At 42.6% G+C, this 13045-nt stretch overlaps 1 protein-coding gene and 1 non-coding gene across 2 annotated transcripts in view; one reads left to right on the top strand and one right to left on the bottom strand.

Moving 5' to 3' along the window:
- The window catches only part of LOC126101337 (odorant receptor Or2-like), a 52648-nt gene that overhangs the window by 22808 nt on the left and 16795 nt on the right, over window positions 1-13045 (top strand). The window contains exon 3 of the mRNA XM_049912008.1: window positions 11466-11567. Coding sequence (XP_049767965.1) covers window positions 11466-11567 — 102 coding nt within the window. The remainder of the gene's footprint in view (window positions 1-11465; window positions 11568-13045) is intronic.
- Trnas-gga (transfer RNA serine (anticodon GGA)) lies at window positions 4136-4219 on the bottom strand. Its single transcript is given in 2 exon segments — window positions 4136-4170; window positions 4180-4219. It is a non-coding gene; the product is annotated as a tRNA-Ser (tRNA).

Here is a 13045-nt window from a genome sequence, read left to right as displayed (position 1 = left end):
CACTGTCTTGCACATCTGCCGCGCTATGCTCGGGAAGGGAATCTGTTCCTGGCAAGATTAATCACTGGAGATGAGTCATGGTGTTATCATTTAGAACCAAAAACAAAACGTCAGAGTTCCCAGTGGAAGCATTCAGGGTCAACGTCACCAAAAAAAGCGAAGGTCATCCAGGCGAGTGCAGGAAAGGTTATGCTGACGTTCTTTTTTGACCAAGATGGCCCCCTTCTGATTCACTTCGTGCAGCACGGGAATGCCCAGCATTACTCGCAAACCTTGACCACCCTTTCCCACTTGATCAAATCAAAACGACCATGCAATCTCACTTGTGGGGTCATTCTACTCCACGGCAATGCAAAGCCTCATACGGCCAACACAGTCGCGGCACTCCTGCAGAAATTCAAATGGGAGGTACTCGGCCACCCTCCATACAGTCCGAACCTCACTCCTTGTGATTACGCCATTTTTGGTCTCCTTAAAAAGGCTGTGAGGGGCAAACGATTCACCTCGGACGACGACGTCTAGCTGTACATGCGGAACTAGTAAATATCGCAGCCCTGGGAATTTTATGAGACAGCCATTCACCGCCTTATCTCACTGTGGGATGAGTGTCTCAACAGCCAAGGTCAATACTTCTAACACACAGGTACTGATTTCTTTAATTATGCCTCTGGCTCGTTTCTTTTGGAACGCCCCTTATAAACATTTGATTTTGAAATCTCTGTCGGTCCAGGACGTAATCCAGCTGGAATCTTCCGATGTCTCCGGATCTTATCGTAATACAGTAATACATATTCTTGATTGGAAATGTATCGTTGTCACGGCAGATTGTGCGGAAGAATGATAGCAACTCTGTAAACGTGCCGTGTGTTCCTTGTGTGTTTCAGGCTGTGTGATTGAGTAAGTACTGTAAGCAGCGGAATGTCCCGGTGTTCATGTCGGGAACAAGCCGAGATGGTCTTTGTTTACGACCAAACACATGGAAACGGTTGAGTGGCAGCACGGTTGTACCAAAACAAGCACCTTCACAGTCACCAACCATATCACAAAACAGTTAAAGCCCGGTTTGGACGTTTGTGTGATCAGGGACACTTTCAGACCGACGAACGTGCAGGGAGACGGCGGGCTGTGCGTACACCAGATTTTGAGGACCCAATTCTACGGGATATTGAGACAAACCACAATAAAGTTCCTGGCAAGTGGCCCGCCGACATGGTGTACGCCAAATTAGGATTATGTGTCTCTTGCCTTGCAACCGCTTCTGTCCCTGTCACGTGCAATACCATGGAGGCCGCTGCGAGCATCACTTGAGATGTGGAGATGTGGATGAGATGCAGCTCTATACTTCGTTCCCAGACGATTTGTTGTCGTTGCAGGCACATACGTTCATAGGACCTTTTTTTTCCTCCATTACTAGTTAGGAATACGTCCCTGCAGTTTGTCCTGTATACGTCCTCTTCTTTCTTCTTGTGATTCTAGAGTTGTTACTTTTTGTTTTTTAGTCATCAGTTTACTGACTGGTATTATGTGGCGCACCAGGTATTCCTCTCTTGTGCCAACCTCTTCATCTCAAAGCAGCGTTTGCATCCTACGTCCTCAGTTTTTTCCTGGATGTATTTCAATCTCTGTCTTCATCTACAGATTTTACCCTCTACAGCTCCCTCTAGTACCATGGAAGTTATTCCCAGATGTCATAACAGATGTCCTATCATGCTGTCCCTTCTACTTTTCAGTGTTTTCCACATATTCCTTTCCTCTCAGATCTTGTACAGCATCTCCTCATTCTTTATCAGTCCCCCGAATTTTAGATATTTCTCTGTAGACCCACATCTCAAATGCTTCGATTTTCTTCTGTTCCTGTTTTCCCACAGTCCATGTTTCACTACCATACATTGTTGTGGTGCAGACGTACATTCTCCGAAATTTCTTCCTCAAATTAAGACCGATATTTGATATTAGTACACTTCTCTTGGCTAGGAATGCCTTTCTTGCTATAGCTAGTCTGCTTTTGATGTCCTCCTTGCTCCGTCCGTCATTGGTTTTTTTGCTGCCTAGGTAGCAGAATGGCTTAACCATCTACTTCGTGATCATCAATCCTGATGTTAAGTTTCTCGCCGCTCTCATTACTTTTGTCTTTCTTCGATTTAGTCTCAGTCCATATTCTGCACTTATTAGAATGTTCATTCCATTCAGGAGACCATGTAATCGTTCTTTACTTTCATCGTGGACAGAAATGTCATCAGCGAATCGTCGCACTGACATCCTTTCACCTTGAATTTTAATTCCACTCCCCAACCTTTCTTTTAATTCCATCATTGCTTCCTCGATTTACAGATTGAACAGTAGGGGCGATAGGTTACATTCTTGTCTTACACCCTTTTTAATACGAACAGTTCTTTCTTTGTCGTCCAGTCTTATTATTCTCTCTTGGCTCTTGTACATATTGCATATTACACATCTCTCCCTAGAATTCACCCCCAAGGTTTCTTAAAATTTCTAAAATCTTGCACCATTTGACATTGGCGAATCCTATAAACGTGTATTGATTTATCTTGCTTCCATCATCAACCACAACGTCAGAATTGCCTCTCTGGTGCCTTTACCTTTCCTAAAGTCAAGCAGATCCTCATCTGACTTACCCTAAATTTTATTTTCCATTATTTTGTAAGTTATTCCTGTAAGCAACTTGGATTCATGAGCTATTAAGCTGATTGTGCGATAATTCTCGCACTTGCCAGCTCTTGTAGTCTCTGAATTTGTGTAGATTGTATTTTTCCGAAAGTCAGATGGTATTTCGCCAGACATTATGCACACCAACGTTAATAGTAGTTTTGTTGTCACTTAAACTAACGATTTTAGAAATTCTGATGGAATGTTATCAATCTCTTTGGCCTTATTTGACCCTAAGTCCTACAAAGCTCTTTTAAATTCTGATTCTAATACTGGATCCCCCGTCTCTTCTAAATCGACTCCTGTTTCTTATTCTGTCACATCAAACAAATCCTTCTCTTCATAGAGGCCTTCAATGTACTCTTTCCTCCTATTCGCTCTTTCCTCTGCATTTAAAAGTGGAATTCCAATTGCACTCTTAATGTTACCACCATTGCTTTTAAGTTGACCAAAGGTTGCTTTGACTTTCCTATATGCTGAATCAGTCCTTCCGACAATAATTTCTTTTTCGATTTCTTCACATTTTTCTTGCAGCCATTTCGTCATAGCTTCCCTGCACTTCCTATTTATTTCATTCCACAGCGTCTTGTATTTCTGTATTCCTTAACTTACCTGACTGTTCTTGTACTTCCTTCTTTCATCGATGAACTGAAGTAGTTCTTCTGTTACCCATGGTTTCTTTGCGGTTAGCTTCTTTGTACCTATGTTTTTCTTTCCAAATTCAGTGACTGTCTTTTTTAGAGATCTCAATTCCTCTTCAACTGTAATGCCTCCTGAGCTATTCCTTATTGCTGTACGTATACTCTTAGAGAATTTCATGTGTATCTCGTTGTTCCTTGGTACTTCTGTACCAGTACTTCAGGTCGCACTTCATCGCTACTAAATAGTGATCTGGGTCTATATTTGCTGCTGGGTACGCCTTACAATCCAGTATCTGATTTGAGAATCTCTGTCGGACCATGATGAGATCTATCTGAAATCTTTTCAAATCACCTGACGCTTTGCAAGTGTACATCCTCCCCATGTGAACAGAGTATTCGCTATTACTAACTGACATTTATTACAGAACTCAATTTGTCATTCACCTCTCTCACTCCTTGTCCGAAGCCCATATTGTCTCGTAACCAGTCCTTCTGCCAATTCCCCTATAGCTGCGTTCCAATCTGCCATGACTATTAGATTTTCATCTCTCTTTACTTGCTGTATTACCATATCAACGTCATTTGACACTTCCTCTATCTCTTCACCTTCAGCTTGCGACGTCTGCATGTATACCTGAATAATCGTTGTCGGTGTTGGTTTGCTGCCGATTCTGATAAAAACAACTCTATCACTGAACGCTTTACAGGAGCACAAAAAATGGTTCAAATGCCTCTGAGCACTATGGGACTTAACTTCTGAGATCATCAGTTCCCTAGAACGTAGAATTACTTAAACGTATCTAACCTAAGAATATCACACTCATCCATGCCAGAGGCAGGATTCGAACCTGCGACCGCAGCGGTCGCGCGGTTCCAGACTGAAGCGCCTAGAACCGCTCGGCCACTCCGGCCGGCCAGGAGTACACACTCTGCCCTACATTCCTCTTCACAACGAATCCTATTACCGTTATACCATTTTGAGCTGTCACTGATAATTCCATATAATCATCTGATCAGATAATGTTGTCTTCTTTCCTTTTCACTTCACTGGCCCCTACTATATCCAGATTGAGCCTTTAAATTTTATAGCTTCCCTACCACATTCAATCTTCTAACATTCCACGCCCCGACACGTAGATTGTTATCCTAAGTTGATGACGCAATCTTTTTCTCATGGTCAATTACCCTTTGGCTGTCCCCTCCCGAAGACCCGATTGGCGGCTATTCGGGAATATTTTGCCAATGCACAGATCATCATGACTGTTTCTTAATTACAGGCTACACGTCCTCTGGATACGTCTCATGTGTCTTCAGTGCAGTGGTTTCCATTGCCTTCTGCATCATCATCCCGTTGATCATTGCTGATTAGGGGCAGTTTCCCACCCCAAGGGCAAGAGAGTGCTCTTAACCTCTGTCGGTCCTCCACCCTCTTTGACATGGCCGTTGGCAAAATGAGGGTGACTCCTTATATCGGAAGTCTTCCGCCGCCAATGCTAATTATTGATCAAAGCCGCGGAGGGTTTCGAACCCGCGACCGAGAATGTTTTAATTGATAGTCAAAGATGCTACCCCTAGACCACGGTTTAAGCTACTCGCTTTTACCATTTTTATTGCAAATCTCAATTACCCTTTCTCTGCTCTTATTTCTTCTGTCAAGTCCATATGCTCCAGTTACTCTTTCTTCCTTCCTCTATACGTCCATTCCAGTCCACGTGGTTATTAGATTTTCATCACCCTTTACATAGTGAATTAGCAGTTCAGTGTCTTCATATACCTTCTATGTATCTATATCTGCTGTTTGCAACGTTGGCATGTATACGTGAAATGTCACTGGTGGAGCTGGTCAAGTGTGGAATCTGATGAGAATGTCCCTTTTCATTACGAATCCTAGTCCCGTTACGCCACTTTCTGCTGCTGTTAATGTCCATACATATTATAAAAATGGATGTACGTATATATGTATGTGTGTATCTGTATACCTATGTTCCACATTTGAACCACTGGAAGAATTTCAACCAAACATTTTATGCATATCGCTTACTGTGAAGGTACGACATATCTACCTATAAGACTGGAATATTTGAAAAACCCATTGACTTTATTTATCCAGTATTTGAGAATGAGAGCACTTAAGGGCTTGCAACAAACTTTACACATAATTTAAAACAGTTAGAAAACTTTTTCTCACTGACGATCCCAAAGCTGTCGCATGAATAATGACGTTGTAGCATATCAATTCCTTATTACTAACCGTATTCGTGACAAATTTGGCAGAAAGTATTCACACTTGCCACCGAATGTACCAGAAAAATTATATCGTCGAATGACATCTAGTTCAAGAGATACGGCGTCATAAACACTGAAATGCGTGAAAACTGCGTCATCGTGTATCACATTTTCATTTCATACACCTTTACTACTAACTCTAATCATAAAACATTTTGTAGACTATAGTCACATACAGCTGGATGAACCTGCAAAATTGTATCACTGTACAGCACATCGCTCAAGTATAACATCATGCACGTCGAGCTATGTGGCAATGAAACTGCAGGGCGAAATTAGCTAGGGATACAGATGATTTAAGTATAAAAACACATGTGAAATGTGTTAAATATTTGTGAATTATATTTGGCATGTGTATACATGGGCAAAGCACCGGTAAAAATGTGATCGTAAACGATTTCAACCGAATACAGTCTGGAAAGAAATACTGTTTGGGTAAGAACCGCCAGCCTCCAACCAGGGTGAGCGTGATGACGTGGACAAAGTAGGGGGAAGGAGGAGATGGACAGAGAGGGGGAGGGGAAAACTGACAGAGATGTAGAGATGCACAGAGAAAGGAAAGAGAAAGAGGAAAGAGGAGTAGATGGACAGAGAGAGGGGCTAAGGGAACAGACAGAGAGGGGACTTGAGGAAATAGACAGAGAGAATGGAAAAGGAGACAGACAAAGAAAGGAAGACGAGGAGACAGAATTAAAGGAAAGGAGGCAGAGAGAGGGGAAGGTGCAAACTGAAAGAGAGAGGAGATAGGATATGGACAGAGAAAGGGGCACAAGGAGGTGGTGGGAGAGTGGGCGATGGAGGTGGTGGACAAAGAGAGGGGGTTCAGGAGACTGACAGAGTTTGGGTGACGAAAGAGATGGACGCTTTCTTTGCCATTTCAGTTCACTGTATCCCACTGTATCTAAGTTCAGCCTTTCCATTTCCTTTTTCAGACTTCTTTAGCTTTCCTTGCTACACTCATAGAATGTTATCCCGCTGTTGGTTATTTCTTCCCAGGCTCATCGTCCCTCCCCCTTGGCAGTACCCTCCCTGATATCCCAGATATGCAAATCGAGATCCAATCCGGATTCGTTTGCCAATGGTGAGACCATCATGACACTTTTTCAATTACAGGCCACGTGTCCTATGGGTGCACATTATGTATCTTTAATGCAGTGGGTTTCCTCGCCTTTGCTGTTGATGCTGTTGTTAATCGATGATAGCTCCACCTTCCAGGTGTAGTTTGCCGCCACAAGGACGAGTGATTTCCCAGAGCCTCCGTCCCCTCCTATGCCTTGTTTGACAAAACTTGTGGCAGAAGGGGGGAGACATTTTAGGCCGGAAGTCCTTGGCGCAATTGCTGACGATTATTATTCGGAACTTAAGCAGAGCACGGGTTCTAATCTCGGACCCAGGATATTTCGATTACTAATCAAAGGAGCAGGTTCTTAGGCATTCTGTATCTGGCATTATGTTTAGGTATTTCGAAGCACTAGTGTCTTACGATATCATATTCTCGGCATTAAGGAAGAAAATGTTTCTTGGAAATATTACGGTAGTAACTTTCAACCCGAGAATTTTATGTAGACAACAAACAATTGTCCATATTGCCAACTGAGCATGTTACCTCCTTCATGAATTAAATAAACAGAAAAATTCGTAAAATGTAGTACTAGATAGAGAAACGACTTATACTATACCTCAGGCAGTCAGACAGTGGTACAGAAGGAAGTGAAGTATCCAGCCATTAATATCTCTCACCCTGAGGTGTATAGAATTTAATAGAACTGGAATCAAACATATTTGGTAGCTACTCTTACACCACAGAACTATTTCGAAATTATTAGTACTACAATGCGCGAGTGTGTGTGTGTGAGTGTCTGTGTGCCTGTGTGTGTGTGTGTGTGTGTGTGTGTGTGTGTCTGTGTGTTTGTGTGTGAAAACCGCCGCTTCTAGGGAAATTTTTTTCCAGCAGAAGATTAAAGTAAATTAAACTTCCTGCAGAGGAAGATCCTGTTCATTTTTGTTTGGGAATAATAGTTTCCATATTTCAGCGAATGCACTGAATGGAAGAAAATGCAATGTTAAAAAAAATTGCACTTTGATATTATAGAATTAATGTTTATTAAAGTGAATTAAGATCAAATATATGACTTCTAAGTGAATCAGATCCATAGTAAGGGATAAATTGTGTTCTGGTTGTGTAATAGTCTTGGAAGGGGGTTGGGGAGAGAAGATTGGAGGTTAGACGTGTGCAGGAAGCAGGTCGCCTGATTGTGGTTATGAACTTCCCTCCTTTTGTAGGTCTGCGAATGGAATAGCGAGAAGGCGAGTCCACACTCTCTCCACCGCACTGTGTGTCAAAAGGCCACTTCGGAGTATTTCACAATGTTATATCGACCATTACACAGCTTGATATAGGAATCGCCGGTGACACACTGCACAGCTGCTATCGGTGGGTGTTCGGCTCCCATAAAGCGGATTTACACTGCATTGGTTACATATATACACTATATACGTTACTAGTAACACCTATACGACGAAAGGATATGGACGGCTTCTACGTAAATCTATGCACACTGCTCCATGCTGCAAATGGGGAAATTGATTCTCAGTCATCCTGTACGTCAGTCGTAGCGTTCCTCCTGGAAAGGCGACTTCCAGCACGAAGATGACAGTTCGCTTTACACTTTACATACACAGATAATGCTCTCCTCCCCCCCCCCCTTCCACCCCGCCGCCAGCATTTCCTGCCCAGCTGCCCCCCCCTCCCCCCGCCATCAGCATTTTCTGCCCAGCTGCCCAGTTCTCTCACGTAAGTATTCAAAATTACTTCAGTGAGCTCTTGTTTACAAAACGTAACTAATTTCAAAAATGGTTCAAATGGCTCTGAGCACTATGCGACGTAACTTCTGAGGTCATCAGTCGCCTAGAACTTAGAACTAATTAAACCTAACTAACCTAAGGACATCACACACATCCATGCCCGAGGCAGGATTCTAACCTGCGACCGTAGCGGTCACGCGGTTCCAGACTGAAGCGCCTTTAACCGCACGGCCACACCGGCCGGCAACTAATTTCAGGCGATAAGAGGAATTTTACGTAAAATATGTTCCTGTAAATAATGGCAGGGTAGCGATTGATTTGTAAGTGCGATTTTGTCACTGACTCATGCAGTGATAATGGGAAGGGAATTTGGTTGGTAACCATGGCACCATGTTGCCTGTCGTTGATGTCATTGTAAAGCCGTGTAACCATGTTGTAGTCACTTGGTGATGAATTAAAAAATGACCAGTAACTTACTGCACTTCTTTCGCCGTAAACTGCATTGCTGGTAGACTTCATAGATCTTTTCCATTCAGGAACTTTTTAGAGCGAGGGAAAAATGACTATCTGTATGTCTCCAAATGAGCCGTAATTTCTCGCATTTTATCCTCACGGTCCTTACGCACAATATAATGTTGACGACAGTGGGACCGAACGGCAGTCAGCTTCAATTGCTGGTTCTCTAAATTTTCTCAGTGGTGTTCCACGAAGAAAAAAGTTGCCTTCCCTCAAGGGGCTCCCATCTGAGTTCTCCAAGCATCTCCGTAACACTTGCGTGTTGTTCGAACCTACCGGTAAGAAATCCATCATCTCGCCTCTGAATTGCTTCGATGTCTTCCTTCAATCAGACCTGGTACGGATCCCAAGCACTCGAGCAATATTCAAGAATAGATGGCACCAGAGTCCTATATGCGATCTCCTGTACCTATGAATCACGTATTCCTGAAATTCTCCAAGTAAACTGAAGTCAGCTATCCGCCTTCTCTACCACAGTTTTCACATGCTCGTTAGATTTCATATCGTTTTGCAACGTTACGTCCAGATACTTAAACGACGCGACTGTGTCAAGCAGGACACTACTATTGTATCCGAACATTCTAGGTTTATTGTTCCTACTCATCCGCATTAACTTATATTTTTCCACATTTAGGGCTAGCTATCATTCATCACAGGAACTAGAAATTTTGTCGTCTTGTACCTTCCTACAGTCACTCAACTCTGACGCCTTATCGTACAACATGTCATTATCAGCAAACAACTTCAGATTTCTGCCCACCCTGTCCGCCAAATCGTTTATGTACGTATATAGAGCACAACAGTGGTGCTATGACTCTTCTGTGGGGCAATCCTGACGTAGGCTTGTCTCAGATGAATATTTTCCGGGTTCTGTTACTTAAGACGTCTTCCAGCTACCCATATATCTGCACACTTATTCCATACGCTCTTAACTTCGTTAACATTCTGCAATGGGGCACAGTTTCAAATGCTTTGCGGATATCTATAAATATGGAATTTGCCTCTTGACATTCATCCGTAGTTCGCAGCTTATCATGTGAGAAAAGGGATAGCTCAGTTTCACACGAGCGACACTTTCCAAAACCATGCTGTTTGGGGAACATAAGCTTTTCAGGCTCAAGAAAGATTATTACATTCGGACTCAGAACATGTTAAAGGATTCTGTAACAAACCGATATTAGGCGTCTGTACTTTTACCCTTGTTATATACAGGTAATGCAATGCTTGATTTATCCTGATATAGCTATCGAGTATCAGAATATTCCAAATTAGTGGCCGTATCTTCTGATATCATTTAGTTAGAAGTTTAAGTTTCTTACACCAGCAGACACCGTAGACCCTAGTATCTAAAATAAATTTCTACTCTATACGGCCAACCGTTACTGAGAATAGGGGCCTTAATACACCGACAGACAGACTGTCGGACAACAAATTACCAAAAAATATTTTTTCTTGTGATACAACTTTTCCGACCTTTTTTTTTAGTTTTACTGTTAAACTTTGCTTTCTGCCAAATTTCCCCTTATTCTAGGTCAACGGGAAATACCGTATAGGTTTTAATCAAGGAGTTCGCGAGTATCGAAATACATAGCGTAAGTCGCCGTATATTTTCACTGCATTGACTTAGAAGCATATATTTAATATACCGCCAAGGGCATATAGACCTTAATATGTGACAAAAATTTGAACCTGATACCTCAGCCCATCTGTGAGAAAAAGGGCTCTTGACAGACAGTCGAATAAAAAATTGCAAAAAAAAAAAAATTGTATAAATGTGATACACTTGCCGGCCGAAGTGGCCGTGCGGTTCTGGGCGCTACAGTCTGGAACCGAGCGACCGCTACGGTCGCAGGTTCGAATCCTGCCTCGGGCATGGATGTGTGTGATGTCCTTAGGTTAGTTAGGTTTAATTAGTTCTAAGTTCTAGGCGACTGATGACCTCAGAAGTTTAGTCGGATAGTTCTCAGAGCCATTTTTGTGGTACAGTTGTACTTAGAAACCTTGCATCTTGTCAAATTTCGTGAGTCTACGTCAACAGGAAGTACCCTATAGGTTCTGAAGAGTGAGTTTTGGGTTATCAAAATATGTGACATACATGCTATTTTTTGATTGCATTGACTTAGAAACTCCTATTTCTTACTTCAATTTCTTACTTCTACTTCTTGCACCGCCCAGTGACTGTGGGCCTTACTTTGTGACATAAATTTCAACTTAATACTTCTACCCGTTCCTGAGGAAAAGGGTTTTTAACAGTCGGACACACAGGCTGACAGACTGACTGACTGACTGGCAGACAGGCGGACGACAAAGTGACCCGACAAGTGTTCCATTTTTATCGATTTAGGTATGGCACCCTATACAACAATAATGTAGCAAATATAAACCGAACTATGTCAGTGATAATATTACTTCACGATATATTATTATGTACTATTGAGAGAACCTTAATAGCGCTTCATTTTCAGTAGCTTGAGAATTGGTACACAATAATGATAATTGCTGCATTCCATCATTTACCTTTTCTACTGAGACATATTTTTATTATTGCAGAGTACAGACTTCACTGCAGTTCTCAAATGCGCGTCTTTCCTTCCAGTGCCAGGTGGGCAGGTGTTCCTGTATTGCTGGGCCGCACACAACGTAACCGAGCAGGTAGGCACATGTCGAAGATTTGACAACTGCAAAACAACACCGTCGGAATCAATGTTGTTGAGGAACACACTTATCTGACTCGGCGCTTATAGATCAGTCGTGTGAGACTTTTTTTAAATTTATGTACGAATTCTATATTGTTACGGCCATGTCTATATAAATTTACGATAGGTGTTCAAACAGTCTACCCTGAACCTCATTAAGTTCTTGTTACCTTCGTTGTAATCGCCCTATCTTTCTCCCCCCCCCCCCCCATTTTGTCAAACATGATATTACTCGCTTTTCTTTCCAAACACGCGTCACTGATTTGTTCAAGTAACTCAACTCTAGTAGCACTTCGAGTGCCTTCTGTCCCTTCTCCACTCCCACCTCTTCCCTCTATTTCTCTCCTTAAAAGAAAAATGAATTACTGGTGGCGAGCCCTGGGACCTCATCTGGTAGCTAATGCTTTCTTTCCTCCCCCATAACAGAATCTTTACTTCAGCACGTGTGTTTTCATACATACTGACGAAACAAAACATTATGACCACTTGCTTAATTATGGGCCATCTTCGTAGCGCAGTGTATCACCAATTCTGCTTATTATCGATTCTAAAGTTCGTTGTAAGATTTCTGGAGCTACGTGGCACCAGGTAACTACGCACAAGTCATGTAATTTCCGTAATAGCTGTCCTCTGATTTGTGTACATTCATATCAGGTGAATTTAGTTACCAAAACATTTACATGACTTCACTATCACGCTCCTCCAAATACGGCAGCCTTATTCGGGCTTCGAGAAACTGACAATTATACTGCTGAAAGGCGAAATCGTCGTCAGGAAAGACATCAAGCATGACAGGATGCTGGTGGTTCGCAGTTGACCTGGTGTCTTCGATTACTATCGCATGTTCCATGCAAGCGCAGGAGAACGTCTATCATACGAGGGTTATTCAGAAAGTAAGGTGCGATCGGTCGCGAAAGGGAAAATACAGTGAAAAGCTGATGAAGCTTTGCACAGATGCGTTGGGCACTGTGCCTAGTACGCCTGTCGATCGCATCATGTCGCTTTTTTCAGTTCTGACCTCACAGTGAGAACGTAAATATGGCTGCTAATTAGTGTTTCTCGACAAGTATGAGGGCTTTGCGAAAGATTTCGCCTGAAGCTATGCGATCCACATGACTTAACTGTCATGCGGTTCGTTCAACACGACAATTCTCGGCCGCACTCTGCAGGAGCAATGAAGATGCTCATGCAGCGTTTTCGATTTGAAGTTTTCGATCACCCACAATACAGCCCGTAATTGGCTACCCTGAGGTTCATCTCTGCTCAGATGAACCGCTGGCTATGAAGCCAATATTTTGACTTAGACAACGAGCTGCAGTCCAGATTAGAAAATTGTCGAAAGCACTGGCGGCTGTCTTCTATAACGAGGGAACTGAAAAGTAGGTACAACGCTACGACAGATGCCTGAGTCTGAGCGGCAACTGTGTACAGAAG

The sequence above is a fragment of the Schistocerca cancellata genome, chromosome 9 (genome assembly GCF_023864275.1).
Source record: "Schistocerca cancellata isolate TAMUIC-IGC-003103 chromosome 9, iqSchCanc2.1, whole genome shotgun sequence".
Classification (NCBI taxonomy): Eukaryota; Metazoa; Arthropoda; class Insecta; order Orthoptera; family Acrididae; genus Schistocerca; species Schistocerca cancellata.
This window is presented reverse-complemented; position numbering and strand designations above follow the sequence as displayed.